The sequence below is a fragment of the Watersipora subatra genome, chromosome 1 (genome assembly GCF_963576615.1).
Source record: "Watersipora subatra chromosome 1, tzWatSuba1.1, whole genome shotgun sequence".
Lineage (NCBI taxonomy): Eukaryota > Metazoa > Bryozoa > Gymnolaemata > Cheilostomatida > Watersiporidae > Watersipora > Watersipora subatra.
The window spans coordinates 54,955,504-54,974,554 of NC_088708.1; the positions used below are offsets into that span (position 1 = coordinate 54,955,504).

General features: G+C 34.7%; 1 protein-coding gene across 1 annotated transcript; it reads left to right on the plus strand.

The window, feature by feature from the left end:
* Positions 1-1,233: 1,233 nt before the first annotated feature.
* Positions 1,234-16,525, plus strand: LOC137389016 (beta-1,3-glucan-binding protein-like). Its single transcript, XM_068075475.1, has 11 exons — positions 1,234-1,265; positions 1,832-1,917; positions 3,418-3,519; positions 3,824-3,935; positions 8,456-8,681; positions 10,323-10,397; positions 10,654-10,714; positions 11,138-11,305; positions 12,579-12,846; positions 14,780-14,900; positions 16,301-16,525. Exons 1-11 carry the CDS (start codon positions 1,234-1,236, stop codon positions 16,508-16,510), a joined length of 1,461 nt encoding a protein of 486 aa, XP_067931576.1. The 3' UTR covers positions 16,511-16,525.
* The last annotated feature ends 2,526 nt before the right edge of the window (positions 16,526-19,051 follow it).

Genomic DNA, 19,051 nt, shown 5'->3' on the forward strand with positions numbered 1-19,051 from the left:
TTAAAGTTCAATAATAATAAAGTCAGAATAAATTTCAAAAGAAATTTATTGCAACTATTAGCCAAGTTTATGTGCCCTTGTTACAAGAGGTGGACAATGCACCAACTGCAAGGTAGCCCTATGATGTCGATCAAGGTTCAACTATTCTAAAATTTTGGAGTTGTCTTTTTGACATACCTGGCAGCCTAATGGCATGCGAGTAGGATTTATCAGTACATTTAGGTTATCCTTCACATGCTAAAATCTATGACAATTATAAAGCGTGCACTGGTACATGCCGTGTTACAAAGCTGGGATACATGTTTGAGATAAAGCATATATCATCCACACGCGCTGTTTCTCATCAATCTAACCCAATCATCATGTGAGTTGTTTTGCCTACGTGCCCTAGTCCTGGTGGCTTGTTAATTTATTTCTCTAGTTTATAAATGCAATACCTTCAAATTTTGTTAATCTACTCTAATATACTATATTATTATCTAATACTCTTTAATATCTTCTACTATCCTCTAATATCCTGTAATGTCCCATAGGAATAAATATGTTATATGAAACATTGATCAAATTATCAACATCTAAAATGAATGTGTAAATCTCTAGTCAACTAGTATATGTAGACTGCATGGGGACTCCATCTAGACTCTATCAAAGTTATGCAGTAATTGAGTTAGACATGTGGAAAATTCTTTTTTCATCAACATCTTATGATTATTTACTTTACAATTGATGTTTTCATGTTGAAAAATAAAGAAATTTTTAAGTCAATAAACTATGCGCACTGAATTTAAGCAATAAATATGCAATTCCAATTGTATTTTATTTATGAATATGATGTTACTCGCTCATGTAGCCTGTGGTTTTAACAAACCAAGTACATGTATTGTTTCTAAGACTGCAAAAATAGAACAGGTTCTACAAACTGCTTAAGTTTTATAGTTCTATTCGCACAGAAAGCAACCGATATAGCAGTTTATAGCAAGAGTTAAGCTGTATTAAACTTATTGTTGCCTGCGCATTGACTTCTCCAATGCTAAGTCACAATAGATGACATCAACACATTTCATCCTTAGTGAAACACCTAAAAAGAATTCGTCAAATTTGAAGGTGGCATCCAAAGCTGTTTAGACTTGCGAAAGCAAGCAATTAAGAACATAATGTAGCCAACCATCTGTTGAGTCACACAAGTTCACGCCACATTATCTTTAGCATGATCTAGCAGTTTCTTTCGCTGACATGGCGCGACAGGTGCTCTTCTTGGTTGGCTTGTAAGTAACCTTAAAACCTAAAAGCTTTTGTAACCTTGAAAGTAGCTTAGTAGCTTTAAAACCCCAACATTTAGTAATCTTAAAGTTCATAAGGCTTCATTTTTATTACATCTGTAAATACTCATGTAAACAGCTCCATATTTTCTTATTAGTATTCTAAAAATATAAGACAATGAATATTAATCATATTTAATGTTTTAGGTCTAACAAAGATGAGAGAATTTATGTTTGTCATTATCTATTGTTATCAGATGAACATTAAAACATTTTTTTGAAAACTGGAACCGAGGCTTTACAAAGCAAGTAGTACAAGAGTTATCTTCACCTGTAGTGTGTATTTATAAAAACCTGAAGGTCATGAGCAAGCAGTGCAATGCTGATGAATGGAACATGCTCTTTGTATAGCACTTATATAAATAACATGAACACAACCAAGTTTAACAAAATACTTGCTTAACTAGCTCTAGGCTAGAAGTGGCTGCCTTTGATGTTTATGAGAAGTTCTTTTCTCTAGTCACTCGTATCAGTTACAGATTTTGGTTATTCTGGTTAATTAATGCTTTTAGAGCCGCCATTATTGGATTGAGTCAAGGCATCTATGAGAGGAAGCTTTCTTTACTTAGCCCGAAAGGATTGCGTTTTGAGATATCAGGTGAGTTTTTCAAGGCATTAGTTTAAAAAATATATATGTTACTTGATCAATAGTATACATAATTATATTAAAAACAAAGATATAGAGAATTGCTTAAAGGTTGACATGCAAAAAAATTTAGATTGCAGTTATTTGATATCAAAAGATTCACCATGTCTTATTCTGTTGTGTTGTAAGTGCAAAATATGCGGAAATGTGATTACAAGCTCTTAAAAGCTCAAAAACGAACAGTTAATCTGCCGCCATCCTGAAAACGCTGTAGATTGGAGTCTCTTTATCTCGATGACATACTCAAACATTGCGGTTATTGTTTTTGATCACATGATGTTATCACGTGAAATGAAAGGCCAATAAAAGGCTCATTATAAAACGTCTCGTAGCACTAGTTTATGACAAACACTTCGGGTTTTACCAAAGACCCTGTATCAAATATAGATGCTCGCTACTTTACAGTTTTGTTTCGGCTTGGTTTAATCATCTAGTCACAATCTGATCATGTGACCCATACTTCCTGCCAAATAGCGCAAAAAATTTCTGGAGAACATTTCGACTATCACAGGTGACCAACAGGCTCATCATGTTTATCAGAAGATGATATGCACTCCTTCGAGTTAAGGTTGAAAAATTAAACGAATTTTTACGGTAGGTTTTGAGATATCAGTGCTCAAAGTGACAGCATTACAATGATGATAACATTGAGGCGTAAGGACAATATACATGGTTTTATTGAATTCTTGAAGTATGTTTGTGAAAATATTTCAACGAATGAGGTTGCGTGAAAGTGTATACAGAAGCCATCGTGTTGAACTACGTCCCATTTGAGCCGTTTTGAAAAGGGATTCCAATCTACGGCGTTTTTGTGATGGCTGCAATTAGCTGTTCGTTTTTTTTTGCTTTTAAGAGCTTGTAATCACATTTTCACATATTTTGCACCTACAACACAGCAGAGTAAGACATGGTGAATCTTTTGATACCGAACAACTGTAATGTGAACTTTGTTGCAAGTCAACCTTCAAGTCAAACGTAATATGATGCAATATAATAAAATAAAATAAGCCAAAATATAATATATATTTATAGAATATATATTCGATATAAATAATATATATATATAGAATAATATATACATATTAATATAATATAATACATGTAGAATAATACAATATAATAAAATGCACCATAATTTAACATAAAATAATGTGGTACAATTAATACAACATAACAATATGTAAAATAAAAATAGCTATTTGCTTACTTCAGCACTGTTAGTTACAAATGAAATTGGAGAAGAGGTTGCTTTGTAAAAACTGTTTGTTTGTATTATATCAAGATCCTCATTTAATTCTAAGCCTCAATTGAATCCTTCTGACTGCAGATTTGCCGTCTATTCAGTACAATATCATATAATATTATATAATGCCAATGTTTATCAAATTTGCATCGAAGATTATTTTTAATATAACAAGCTATATATTGACGCCATTTGTGTGTGTCTTAAAGATATTCCCGGAGCAACACTGGTTGCAGTGCACTATAGTATAAACAGTCCTCTTCATGGTGTACGAGCTGGACAGTGGAATTATGATTTGCGTGCAAAGACAGGTGAGCACAACTCCGCACAACCTGGTGCATTCACAAGTAAAATTTGTATAGAAATCTGCATATATGTAGCATTTGCATTGCAAGTGTTTTGAGGCGGCTGTATTTTTAGCAACTGTGTGCAAAAAGTTAAAAATGTATAATTCTTGGTTAAATTATAAAATAAATGATGAAGTTATATTAAAAAAATATTTGGCCGCATTGCCATAACAAATTTATTAAAACTTTCTCAATAGTACCAGTATTAAAATGTTTTAATTCTGATTTTTTCCAAGCTGTATTCTGTATTAGATGGTCACTTCTCTAGGTAACAAATGGATTCATGAAAACAGACATGTGAAGGTGAACAATGGAGACACAGTTTATTACTGGGTCTATGCTCTTGTCAATGGAGGAGGGAAGCAGGTGACAGATCAAAAGTAAGTATATAGTATATACACATTAATAGCGTGTTAGCAAAAGTAATATCTCTGTGATTTTGTCACTAAAATGTGAACGGGTCGGTTACGACTGGAGTAAAGGATTTTGTGTAATCGAAAAAAATGCTTGCTCAACCAGTAAGCATACAAAGATGAAACTATATAATTCGTCACAATAGTCCAGGAGCTGAAAAATATTGATGACTGGTATTTCAGCAAAATATGTATAGTGGAGCATCCAATGCAGTTCTTAAAAGAGCTTCTTATAGGCTCAAAAGTTTGAGGTGCGACCAGTTCAAAGCTACTCTAGTCTTCCCATCTCAAGCTCCTATAATACACATGTATACATCATGATTTAGTTTCCAAGCCGGTTAGGCTGATCTGGTGACATCTGTGAGCTGTACGAATTCTCTGACTAAGACATGACTGAACCTTGTCTCACTTGACACATGCATAAAATGGCAGCCACAGAAGCAACACTTCCAAGATCATATAAACACATAAATTTAATTTTTACTAACAAACTTTAAGGTTTAATCGATATAATCAATAAATTATTATCAATGATAATTAATAATTAATGTCGATAAACTAATATTGTCGAGGGGATTGAAAACTGGGTGAAAGCTAAACCGACAACCCATAAACTTATTGAGAATAAACTATGCAAATTTCAGATTTTTGATCGCAAACAAGGTTATTGAGTACTACAGCAACCTGGCAGCACCAAAGCAATTCTTACACACCTCACCTTACACTAACTACAACCCCTGCACACCTCAGTAGAGTACCTAACTACAACCCCTACACACCCCAGTAGAATACCCAACTACAATCCCTACACACATCAGTTGAGTACTTAACTACAGTTCCTACACACCTCAGTAGAATACCCAACTACAGCCCCTACATATCTTAGTAGAGTACCCAACTACAACCCCTACACACCTTAGTAGAGTACCCAACTACAACCCTTACACACCTTAGTAGAGTACCCAACTACAATCCCTACCCACCCCAGTAGAGTATCCAACTACAACCCTTACACACCTCAGTAGAGTACCCAACTACAACCCTTACACACCTCAGTAGAGTACCCAACTACAACCCCTACACACCTCAGTAGAGTACCCAACTACAACCCTTACACATCTCTGTAGAATACCTAACTACAATCCCTACACACCTCAGTAGAATACTCAACTACAATCCTTACATCCCTCAGTAGAGTACCTAACTACAACCCCTACACACCTCAGTAGAATACCTAACTACAATCCCTACACACCTCAGTAGAATACCCAACTACAATTCCTACACACCTCAGTAGAGTATCCAACTACAACCCTTACACACTTCAGTAGAGTACCTAACTACAACCCTTAAACACCTCTGTAGAATACCTAACTACAATCCCTACACACCCCAGTAGAATACCCAACAACAATCCCTACACACCTCAGTAAAATACCTAACAACAATTCCTACACAACTCAGTAGAGTACCCAACTACAACCCTTACACACCTCTGTAGAATACCTAACTACAATCCCTACACACCCCAGTAGAATACCCAACAACAATCCCTACACACCTCAGTAAAATACCTAACAACAATTCCTACACACCTCAGTAGAGTACCCAACTACAACCCTTACACACCTCAGTAGAATACCCAACTACAATTCCTACACACCTCAGTAGAGTACCCAACTGCAACCCTTACACACCTCAGTAGAGTACCCAACTACAACCCCTACACACCTCAGTAGAGTACCCAACTACAACCCTTACACATCTCTGTAGAATACCTAACTACAATCCCTACACACCTCAGTAGAATACTCAACTACAATCCTTACATCCCTCAGTAGAGTACCTAACTACAATCCCTACACACCCCAGTAGAATACCCAACAACAATCCCTACACACCTCAGTAAAATACCTAACAACAATTCCTACACACCTCAGTAGAATACTCAACTACAATCCTTACATCCCTCAGTAGAGTACCTAACTACAACCCCTACACACCTCAGTAGAATACCTAACTACAATTCCTACACATCTCTGTAGAATACCTAACTACAATCCCTACACACCTCAGTAGAGTATCCAACTACAACCCTTACACACTTCAGTAGAGTACCTAACTACAACCCTTACACACCTCTGTAGAATACCTAACTACAATCCCTACACACCCCAGTAGAATACCCAACAACAATCCCTACACACCTCAGTAAAATACCTAACAACAATTCCTACACAACTCAGTAGAGTACCCAACTACAACCCTTACACACCTCTGTAGAATACCTAACTACAATCCCTACACACCCCAGTAGAATACCCAACAACAATCCCTACACACCTCAGTAAAATACCTAACAACAATTCCTACACACCTCAGTAGAGTACCCAACTACAACCCTTACACACCTCAGTAGAATACCCAACTACAATTCCTACACACTTCAGTAGAGTACCTAACTACAACCCTTACACACCTCTGTAGAATACCTAACTACAATCCCTACACACCCCAGTAGAATACCCAACAACAATCCCTACACACCTCAGTAAAATACCTAACAACAATTCCTACACACCTCAGTAGAGTACCTAACTACAACCCCTACACTCCTCAGTAGAGTACCCAACTACAATCCCTACCCACCTCAGTAGAGTATCCAACTACAGCCCTTACACACCTTAGTAGAATACCTAACTACAACTCCTACACTCCTCAGTAGAGTACCCAACTACAATCCCTACCCACTTCAGTAGAGTATCCAACTACAACCCTTACCCACCTTAGTAGAATACCCAACTACAATCCCTTCACACATCAGTTGAGTACTTAACTACAATTCCTACACACCTCAGTAGAGTATCCAACTACAACCCTTACCCACCTTAGTAGAATACCCAACTACAATCCCTTCACACATCAGTTGAGTACTTAACAACAATTCCTACACACCTCAGTAGAGTACCCAACTACAACTCCTACACACCGAAAGGGAAACGCCGAGATACGGCGATATAGTGTGAACCGGCCTTTAAGGCCGGTTCACACTATATCGCCGTATCTCGGCGTTTCCCTTTCGGCGTTCATCGTCGATTATGTGAACCGTGAATCGATGGCATCGACGAAGCATCGCGGACACGTCGGGAAAGTTTGTAGCTGTCAAACTTTCCCGATAGTTCGCGGAGCATCGACGACAGTACGTGTAATGTGAACCATTTCGGCGAAGACAATTCGCAATCGCGGATAGCGTGGTTTCTGGATCTGGATTCTGTTTATGATAATTGCTGCAGGACTATATTACACTCGTTGGACTAGCAGGGACCAGAGACACACGACAACATTTTTATACTGACTTGTTTTGTTTATGATAAATTTATGAAAATATTCTTGTAAGGCCTATGTACATTTACTCACCGAAAAAAACATTTCAGTTCTCATTGCGCAATGTATAATAGAGTGCGTTAAATTGTCCTTCTTGATTTCTTCTCTTCTAGGCTGGACGCACCTACCATCTTCTTTTATGCCTTTTCAGGTGTAAAGCTCTGCTGCTGCTGTTGTCTAAGTCGGTTGCTTCGTCTGAGCAATGCTAAGACAATTACTTTTCTTAGTTTTAATTTTCTATCCATCTTCAACAAAAGCGATCAGTCGATGCGCGTGGTACTAGCTTTTGCTACTAAACCGAAACGCGAATGTTTACGCGCGTCTCAATGGTCTGTTATTAATTAGGCCACGCCCATCGCTGACGCTCCAGTGACTGCGTTATATATGAGAACGTAATCTCGACGACTGTTCCCTGATACAAACGCGGATGGCTTTGTGCTAGTGTGAACATTGTCATCATCGACAATCACCGAAGTATTGTTGCATCAACGCCGAGATACGGCGACATAGTGTGAACCAGCCTTTAGTAGAGTACCTAACAACAATCCAGATAAATTCTCAAATAACCAGGTCAAAAATATCTCAGGTATATGTATAACAAAAGATTATTGCACAGCGTGGACTTCCAGGCGTCGATCACCAAACTCTGTCATGAAGATTTATGTATCTCCATAAGTAACATTGTAAATCATGCTCTTTGTGAGCAGATTGTTTGTGTTATGTGCAAAATTGCTAAAATTATCTCGGTTCCAAAACAGACCTCACCAAGAGTATGAAAACTCAGGCCTCATCAGACCTCACAGAACCTTCGCTGCGGTACAGCTCCATTTTTGTAATTACCACTGCTGCATGCAACTACCGCAGGTCACCAAAATCAATAAGCGTACATGAGAAAGCATCGGAGTGCAGGTGCATTTGTACAGGTCTCTGTGACGACCTCGCAGACGCAATGAACCGAAGTACAAGGTACTGAGGGTTCATGTCAGATTGAGATATTTGTATTTGAAATTAGAGTTTTTTTTACTAAATTCATGTAGGACATTTGTAACAGACTAAAAATTCAACTGAGACACCTTCTGACAGCAAGTCTCAATTATCTTTAGGTGGGTAGCTACAGGTGGCTCTTCTCAGCCAGTTGACCCGGTCAGACCAGTTGATCCCGTCAAACCAGTAGATCCAGTAAAGCCATTAGACCCAGTAAACCCACCAAGCTCTGGTGGAGATGAAACTTGGAATGGTAGAAAACTGAAGCTGGTGGTGGATGATGAATTCAATGGAAAACTAAATACGGGTATTTGGGAGCATGAGGTGTCTCTCTGGGGAGGTGGAGTGAGTAGCTTTATAAATCATACTGAGGTTTTATAACTTACTACTAAAAATAGAGATTAGCATTTCCTGAACTCTATTACATAGGTTATGTTAAGTCAGAATACACTTTTTTGTGATGCATTTTGTTATATTATGTAAAGCCCATTATCTTTAATATTTTATTAGCTTTTTATTACAAAGCCTTGTTTTAAAATTTGCTGTGTTTTAATCTGTATTACTTTATAGTTTGGTAAATTGCATTTTAGTTTTATTACATTGCCTAAATATACTTGATGGACATTTCGCTTAATATTATTTCTTTCCATAGTTTTTATACAATACATAATGATATATGATACATTCAATTTTTATTACGTATAGTTATTACATTATATTATATTTCAATACTTATAATATAATGCTATATAACATTAGAATAAGTTATACTATGTTAGGCCTGTATCTTTTTTATAAATCAGATCAAACTCAATTATGCTTTGCTATGTTTTATTATATATTATATAATTATAAAAATACTATAATAATTATAAATAATATTATAATATAATTATTAGATACAATGTATAATATTATATATACATGTATGTTATATACATTATATATTATTATAGTATATTATATGACGCTATAGTTTGTCATCTTGCAGCTGACCAAACCTTGTGGTATTTTCGAGTATATTATACCATGTCACGCTGCATGTATATCATGTCACGCTGCATGTATATCATGTTGTGCTGCATGTACATCATGTCACGCTGCATGTATATCATGTCACGCTGCATGTATATCATGTCACGCTGCATGTATATCATGTCATGATGCATGTATATCATGTTGTGCTGCATGTATATCATGTCACATTGCATGTATATCATGTCACATTGCATGTATATCATGTCACATTGCAGTTATATCATGTCATGCTGCATGTATATAATGTCATGCTGCGTGTATATCATGTCATGCTGCATTTATATCATGTTGTTCTGCATGTATATCATGTCGCGCTACATGTACAGTATATCATGTCATGCTGCATGTATATCATGTCATGCTGCATGTATATCATGTCATGCTGCATGTATATCATGTCATGCTGCATTTATATCATGTTGTTCTGCATGTATATCATGTCGCGCTACATGTACAGTATATCATGTTGTGCTGCTTGTATATCATGTCATGCTGCATGTATATCATGTCATGCTGAATGTATATCATGTCATGCTGCATGTATATCTTGTCATGCTGCATGTATATCATGTCACATTGCATGTATATCATGTCATGCTGCATGTATATCTTGTCACGCTGCATGTATATCATGCCACATTGCATGTATATCATGTCATGCTGCATGTATATCATGTCATGCTGCATGTATATCATGTCATGTTGAATGTATATCATGTCACGTTGCATGTATATCCTGCTGTTATACCGCACTGTAACATAATTTATTCTAGCTTGTATTATATGCTGCAGTATAATTTTGCACACATAATTTGGATTCTATGGTATATTTTAACTAGGATAAGACTATCACTCTATTTTCACTCTATTGGCTTTTAACTTTATTGAGGTTTGATAAACACTGCCAAGACATCACTGAGAAATATCGTATAATTCTTTATCTTATAGAACTGGGAGTTCCAGGCTTATACTAACCTGCCAGAAAACAGTTTCACAAAAAATGGAGCCCTTTTCCTTAAACCAGTAAGTTTATTTCCTTACGTTTTTAATTTATTTCATGTGATACCATTTTCTGTTAAACTTTCTGCTAAGGCATGTTTATGTAGGGTAACAGCAAAACACACACTCTAATTAATAATTAAATATTATATACTAACGACAAAATAATAATGTGGTTATAATGAATAACAGTAAGACTTTAAGTTACTTTGTAGACAAAAAGATCATATTTGATGGTTTACACTATTATACCTTTCAGTAAAATACTTTCTACTTTTAGACCATGACGACAGACAAATACGGAGCAAACTTTCTAACAACTGGTAGATGGGATGTCAAGCGTAAGTCTGCTGTTATTATACTGAAGCTGATGATGAAGATCAGTATATTTAAATATGAGAATATGTCTAAAATAAACACTGAAGATCAAGTACGAATAAAACTAATTGAATACAGATCTGAAATGACTCAGTATTTTAGATAGTAAACTAGTGCATTAAGTTTTGAGGCCTGACAAGGGTTTTTATCTTAAACTTAGTAATTGGTAATACTTAAGAAGTATTACCAGTACTTACTTTTGTACTTACGAAGTACGAAGTACTTACTTTTGAAGAGTGATATATATGAAAAGGTGTGGAGTAAATATGAAAGACTCTATTGAAAGCAATTGGCCAGCACGCTACTAACTAGCAGCTGCACAGGATGTGTCTAAGGAGGTTAAAATAAGGAGGTTATAATGATTCATGTAACCTTGTTTCCTATAGAAATGTACGGGACGTGCACAATGAGCGCTGTTTATGGTTGTTTGAGAGAAGGCAAGTATGGATTCCTGAACCCTATTTTGTCAGCAAAACTGCGATCTCGCAAGGGTATTCGCTATGGCAAGGTGGAAATTCTAGCTAAAATGCCAAGAGGCGATTGGTTATGGCCAGGTATGATACGCTTCCATGTATAACTTGCTTTTATCCTGGAATATGTAGACTCCCAGATGCTGTTTCTATAACAATCAATGGGCTTAAATTACTACGAAATAAATTATTACTTAATTTGTAGAGACAACTTGTTCTCATTATTTTAAGCTTTTACTAAGATTCTATTGACTAACATTATCTGAATGACTTTATTCGGATAATGAGCTGAACAGACTTTTATTATTCCGATAAAATAATTCTACTTTTGATGGTTGTCTTTAAAAATCTTACTTGATAAACGGATATAATTAAATGAAAATTAGTTTTTTGTCAAAGTTACAGACTCATATTAAAAACTTTTTTCTGTGCTATGAAATTTTTTTCAGCTGATTTCATGAACAAAACTACATTTTTTAATTTCTTAGTAGTTAAATTTTTTTAGCTGGAGGTCCAAAAATACCCATGCTTTTATACCATAAATTATAATTTACCTAAATTAATTTGTTTCAAAATTATGACTAACAATCGTAAGCTAATTTGAGTGACTAGAGCCGGAGAAATGGAAATCTCTTGATTAACACCCATGTAAAATCTTCTCATTCTTAACTGCATAAAGCAGTTAAAGTATGGTAAAGTTTAAGTTGTTTTAACAATATGTAGTTGTGAATGTCAGACGATGAAAACTTATACTGCAGGTCAGAAATGCAGCAATTGCACAATTTTGTGTTACATTTTGCAATGAACAGCTGCTGCAGTATAAGCCTAATTTTCTTCATACTTACAATCAATATCATTATGTTCTTATTTAAATTGGCTGTTATTTCTTATTTGTAATTATTCAAATGAATCAACATTTATTTTATTAAGCCAAAGTTAAATTTATTAAATAGAATTTTAAACCACAACAACTAATGAGCAATTAGGTAATTTTTTAGTAGGCCTATGTAAAAATATCCGGGTTAGGTTTTCCTGATAACTATAGATATGAGTAACTATTATCTGAATAAGCACCAAAAACTTTTATAATTTTCTCATCATCATAAGATTAAATGACTAAATTATTAAAATAAACCCTACCTAAAAAGTGCAATTTATAGATTGTGTTTCGATGAAACTGCTATTTTATTGTTTAATAAACTGTTGATGGAGCTTTGTCCTCTCATGTTGTGTTGACTTCTTTATTAATCTCCTTGATTACCATAATTTTAATGAAGATAAACATGTATTTTCCATTTTATTATTAAACGGTTTGCAAAAATGTATCAATTACAAGCATATGTATTCCTACTAACAGCACTTTGGATGCTTCCAAACTACGGCGATCGAAATGGAGCAGGCAAGTATGGCGCATGGCCACAGTCAGGAGAAATAGACATCATGGAGTCTCGAGGAAACAGGCACTTCGGTGATTTAGGAGTTGAATATATGGGCAGCACCCTGCACTGGGGAACAGAGCACATCAACAAGTACTCCATGACGACAGCTCACAAGAAAGTAGCGAGCCAAACCCTAGCAGATGGTTATCACAGATACACACTCTACTGGGACCAAAATGGAATGGAGTAAGATCAACTCTGTCAGAAACTAAGTGAACAGTAATATAAAGCAATCATTTTTTAAAGCAATTCAGCACTTTTTTTTGTCCCACAACCAAACACGAGCAAAGCGAGTGCTTGGGAGCTTTATGATAAATGCATATGCGCACACAAGTTTCGAAAATTATTCATCAACACTGTACTCAAACCCTTGTACCGAAACCTCATCAACAAATTTAATCATTTTTGTTTGGAGTCGTTTAGGTGTAATAACGTTACAAGACACATTGAAAATTGTCTTTGAAAATTGTAGACAATATCCTAAACTTTATCCATCTGATCGGATAATACATAACTAGACAGATTAATTTGGCCTAAAATCGCCATTAAAACCTGACAAGCTTTTTTGAATCAAAATTAAGACCGGCCAATGAAACGCCGATAAAGCCGTGCGACAGAGAGTAGGACCATTAAGTCGTGTGCATTTCCCGAGAAAAACGTGCACATCACACCAGTCTATGGCATTGTCTAATTGCCGAAGGTTTCTGTAATTAACGTAGAAGTACTGAAAAGTAATCGTTTTTTTTTTGCCGATTTTAAAGTTACTGACATTTTGGACACTTATAATAAGTACTTTGGTATTCTAACTGATGTCCAAAGCAGTAAAAATAAAGGAAATGACGAGGATATTTTTTTAACAATTCTTATAAGTTTATTACCATATTTAATTATAAAAATAATTATTTAATTTTATAAGATTATTATAAGATTTAATTATAAGAATAATCATTCGAATTTACAACATCGAAGTATATAGTGACCGATGGTGTGCAATATGTTACTGTTATTATTTTTCTAAAGATTTTGTAGATGATACTGCGGCTGTGCCCAATATCGCGGTACTGCCAAGCCATTTTTAATATCTGCAAAATTAAGTAATAGGCCTACATTCTCTTATAGTTAAACATCAATCTCTGTGACAACTAACTAAAAGCTGTTTAGATTTTTTTAATTCAGCGTAATTTTTTGCATATAAATACAAAAATACAACTTCTTGATATTGGTTGCTATGACGTTTTGAAATGTAAACCAAATTGTGCATTGGTTTTCATTTTTCAAACTTTACCACCAGTTTTCTCGGAACTATGTTTTTGCACTAATGGTAAACATGCATTCAGTTTATTGACCATAAAATCTGCTGTAATTAAGCTGCAATCAAATTTTTTTTGCAAAATAACTGAGAATTTTCTTCTTCTGCTAGTGTAGATAACTCTAAATCTTGCACACCTGACTTAACCATGATTTCTGCGATCATGACCCATTTCTTCACTTTGGTTACAGATCGCTGTCAACACCATTTTACATTCAACACAACCAACTTTTAAACTGTGTATATTACACAGCAGCTTGCCATTTTACTTCTAATATTGCATTTCTTCTATTGCAGGGGAGAGATATAAACATACGTGTACATGTATAATCTTTTCCTTTCATTATTGCTGTTTGTTGTACATAATAACACCCAGTACATTACAGCTACCATTGCAGTTCTCCTATTGCACTGCAGTGCCATTTGACTGCTAATATTGCATTTCTCAACCATCAGTACCCTTTCTTTTTTCCCAATATCACTTTGGTCGTGGGCTGTATGACAAGGGAATTTCTAGTATAAATTATGATATTTAAAAAGCTTCAGACTTAAACAAAATGTTTTATTCACTTCTACTAAAAAGTACCTTTAAACCAGCGGAATAATGTGCCTGTGCTATTGTTAGCGTGTTAGCCAAACATTGGATAAGCCTTGTTCAATCAGTTTTTCATAACAAACGGAGCAGTTGCATTAGCTTCTTTGATTTAATATAATATAGAATTACTTGTACTGTACGATTACATTACTAGTACATTACTTGTACGATATGGTGCTAATCCAAAGTCTAACAACTTCATTCATTTTTGATAGCTTTTATCTGGATGGTGATCACATCACGAGGTTTGCTACACCAGGCCAAGGTTTCTTCAGGTGGGGTAACCTTCCAGGAAGCAGCATCTGGCCACATAAAAATGGACCGTTTGACTCAGAGGTATAGCACTTTCTTATGTCTATTTTATACTAGCGGTAGAGTGTGGTGGAGCGATGCCTGCTGTTAGATGGAGAGGGCGAGTTGAAGCCCTGCACTTGAGTAGGAGCTATGGTTAACATCATTCAGTTGTCCATATTAGGAGTTATGTTATGATTTTCAAGTTAGTATACACTATTTTGTATCTGTATCGCTTTGTTGACTATGTAAAACATGTTAAATATGTTGAATATGTACTAGTTGTTGACTTTGACCACAGTCATTATTTTGTATTTGTATATAGCCGTTGTCAGACTCTTTGTTCATAATGACTTGCTCATCTGTTATGTAATTCTTATGTAATAATCCTTTTACTCTTTTGTCTCACTTATGTAGTAAGTCAGTTGCTGTTTAGCTTTCAAATATACAAGAATAACAAATTAGAAATAATAACAGCTGTAGAATCAACTATAAAAATGCAGGGCGGTTTCTGAGAAATAGAGCATTCAAACACTAACATATTTTTAGTTCTAATTTTGTGTCTTACAGAAATTTTCTGATGAAAAGACTTCAGTTAAGAAAACACAACATAACCTTTTTGTTTATTGCCTATTATCTAAGGGAATTTAGCACTTTATACATAAAGTTTGAAAACTTTCAATTTTCTACAGTAAAGTGCTGACAAATCTTGCGGTATTGGCCACTTTTTTCTACACAAAAAGTTCAACATCTCATCTTTTTGATGATCTATTTGCTTTAGCGGTAATCGCAATATATATATTTATTCAGCTCTATGTACCTAAACTGGTTGAAACTCACATTGAATAACTTTTTGCAACTTTAATTTTTTTCTGACATAACGTACAATAAAAGGTATAATGACTCATTAATTACATAATCCACTGGCAACCAATATAAGGTTTACTCTATAGGTTACTTATGTACCAGTTGATATAATTTAATATAATACATTATTATACATTTAATATATATATATATAGATTAATATAATATATGATTATACATTTAATATATATAGATTAATATAATATATGATTATACATTTAATATATATAGATTGATATAATACATGATTATACATTTAATATATATAGATTAATATAATATATAATTATACATTTAATATATATATGTTAATATAATATAGGATTATACATTTAATATATATATATATATATATATATATAGATTAATATTAAATTAATATAACATATACTTGATATAATATAACAACAGCATTAATATTGTCAGTATGACGAAGAAGTTACTAAACAGCTTACATATTTTTTGGGCTACCTAGTATTAATTACTCTGTCACCTTTGTCTAGATTCAACAAAAGAAGTTGTTCTCACTTGAAAGTTTTTATACTCTAGCTCACTGGCTATCTCTAATTATGTTTCAGTTCTACTTGATCATGAATGTCGCTGTCGGTGGAACAAACAGCTTCTTCCCCGACAGTGTATCAAATGCTGGATATTCAAAACCATGGTCTAATCGAGATACTAATGCTCTAGAAAAGTTTTGGAATGGCCGAAATTTGTGGCAGCCAACCTGGAAGGGTGACGATGCTGCCATGCAGGTTGACAGCGTAAAAATGTGGCAGCTACAGTGATGCGAGATAGCTAGAAAAACTAATGTGAATAGTTTGTGAAATTTGTTGAAACAAATACAGAATTACAATAAAGTAATTATTAAAGAATATTGCACATTTGATGCACTTATGACTAGAATGCCGTGAGTTTAGATTTTTAGAAGCTATGTAATAAAAGTGACAGGCCTAGCAGGTGCTCTAAAAGCTTTCCAATACATCTATTGAAGGCCTTCTTCGATGTCCATTGTTGTTATTTCTGTCTGGCATTTGTTTCTGTGAACTAGATGTAAGAGCTATGCTAGAGAAATTTAACTTTTTCTCTTCCACTGCTGGAGTGTTGCTACAGCGTCTCGTACTGATCGCCTTTTGCGTGAGTCTTGGAGACTCAACTGGAGTTGAGGTGATATAACAATCTTGGCTTGGTGCTACATCTAGTTGGTTATTTGCTGAAATTTCTAATTTTTCGCTAGATGATACCAAATCAGATGGTACGCTGGTATGTTGGAAGGAATTGCGATCTGTTGAAATGTGAATAAGCAAGCAGTTTTCATCGGGGTAAATAACCAGATGCAAGTTGTTGAGAATTTGGTTGCTTTGTACATTTTCTGGTAAACTATCTAGAGTCACGAGAAGGTCTGTACAGTTGGCTGGATACGGCATCAGCCCGGCTGAATGTTTCAACGCTAACTGTAATGTCAGATCTTTATTACCATTGAAAGTAAAGTATGTGAAATTTGATCTGACACAGACTCCATGTTGCACGAAGAGATTTTTGTAAAAACTTACCATTTCAACAATATTGTATGTTGCTATGGTAAACCTTATCATCTGTTTGCCAAAGTGTGTGGCGCTGACTGTGAAAAGTGATAAATGAAGAACAAACTCATAAAATAACTTTGTTTCTCACACCATCTACTGTAATTTTATAACCTTGCAAATCAAGAAACTTCCAAGGCCTCAGTTCGCTACCATATTTGTATATTTATAGAGCTATTGAAATGGCTATCGTGCAGCAAGCATAGAGCTATAAGTTAAGTGATATTTTCTTATTATAAAGATATTAGCTAAGTAGATTACAAGTGATCACACCGTTTCATACATCATCGTTTCATACGCTCAAATGGGGTTCACAAGAACTTTATTCATGGCTTCATGTCACCCTACCCCCTCGGCAATGTAGGTAATGCAGAGAGATATCAATTGATTGAATGTGTAGACAACACACAGCTACCATCTATAATGTTTAAAATTATCTACGAAATAGCAAAAGTTGTGCTACCTAACATACCCACCTTTTTATTAAGTAGGTCCTGCTCGCATTAACAAGCTCTTCAAATGCATTTTCTAGTGCAAGCCTCAGGTCCCTAATTCTCAGCTTCATGTGCGAACTGGTGGACTGAACTTACAGAGCGGAATACTGAACATCTACCGTATTTGATCTCACATTTACTTTTGCAGCTATTCAAACAATTTTTTCAATTTTTTTCGTGACAAAACTTTTTTATGACATTATTTAATGATTTGATATTTGATTTGACAAAAAAGCAAAATGGATGAGTCATCAATTTTCTGTGCAACTATTCCATGAAATGATCAGACATTCTTTCTTCCTTTTTATTAATCAAAGCTGTGATGTACATGTGTAGTCTGTGCTCTTAATAATTGGCAAAGTTTGTTACACAGTTGCTAACAACTTTCAATCTTCTTCAATCAACAACTGGTATTTCTTATGGTTTATTGTGACTAGATGCATGCCCGGCATTGCCGGTGTGATAAAATGATTACCCAATAAATTGGAGTAACTTAAGCTAGTAATTTAAGCTAGTCTGAACCAATACTACAATAAGTGCCTAAAACCAGCTTAATATTCGTTACGTTACTTGTATTGATCTCTCACGCAATCCTGATCTGCAAGCCTGCTAGTAGTATTTTTCCAAACAATTGAAGCGTGAGTATTTTAACTGATGTAATGAGTATGATTACAATTATCCTATTGTATAGCAATGTAGCCGCCTAAACTAGTGGATAGTATGTCTGCCTGCAGACCTGGAGGTTCTCACTTCAAATCCAGTGCTAAGCAGATTTTTTTGTTCTTAAGACTTTATCGCTTTAACTGGACACACGGATTACAAAAGATCAACAGACAAATGACAGACACTGAGATTTGTATATTTACTAGATGAATGTCTGGTGTTGCTCGAGTAATAAAAGCCTTTGCACAAAAAATTTATTTTTATTTAAAATATAATTACAGTTATCATCCTAACTTTCAAGCTACATATCATGAAAAAAATGTTTTGTGCAGGTCAAACAAATTAAAGCGACTATAAAAAGTTTTAAATGTAAATGTGAAATAATTAGCAAGTAATAGCTAAATTAGTCTGTTTTGCTACAATGATTACGATAAAATATGATTTGATAATGATAAAATTAATACGAACTGAGAAAACAAAATAAAAATCCTGAATAATATTATGTTGAATTAATAATAACATTTCTTGCATAAAAGTTTGTGTGTATAAACAAGGTTACTGTTCCACAAGAAGCTATCCATCAAAACTT

Bases quoted from the DNA above. Each gene is read 5' to 3' on its own strand.
- LOC137389016 (XM_068075475.1), top strand. From the start codon at position 1,234: ATGGCGCGACAGGTGCTCTTCTTGGTTGGCTT. The intron at 1,266-1,831 runs GTAAGTAACCTT...TAATGCTTTTAG, and splicing joins GTGCTCTTCTTGGTTGGCTT to AGCCGCCATTATTGGATTGA. The intron at 12,847-14,779 runs GTAAGATCAACT...CATTTTTGATAG, and splicing joins TGGGACCAAAATGGAATGGA to CTTTTATCTGGATGGTGATC.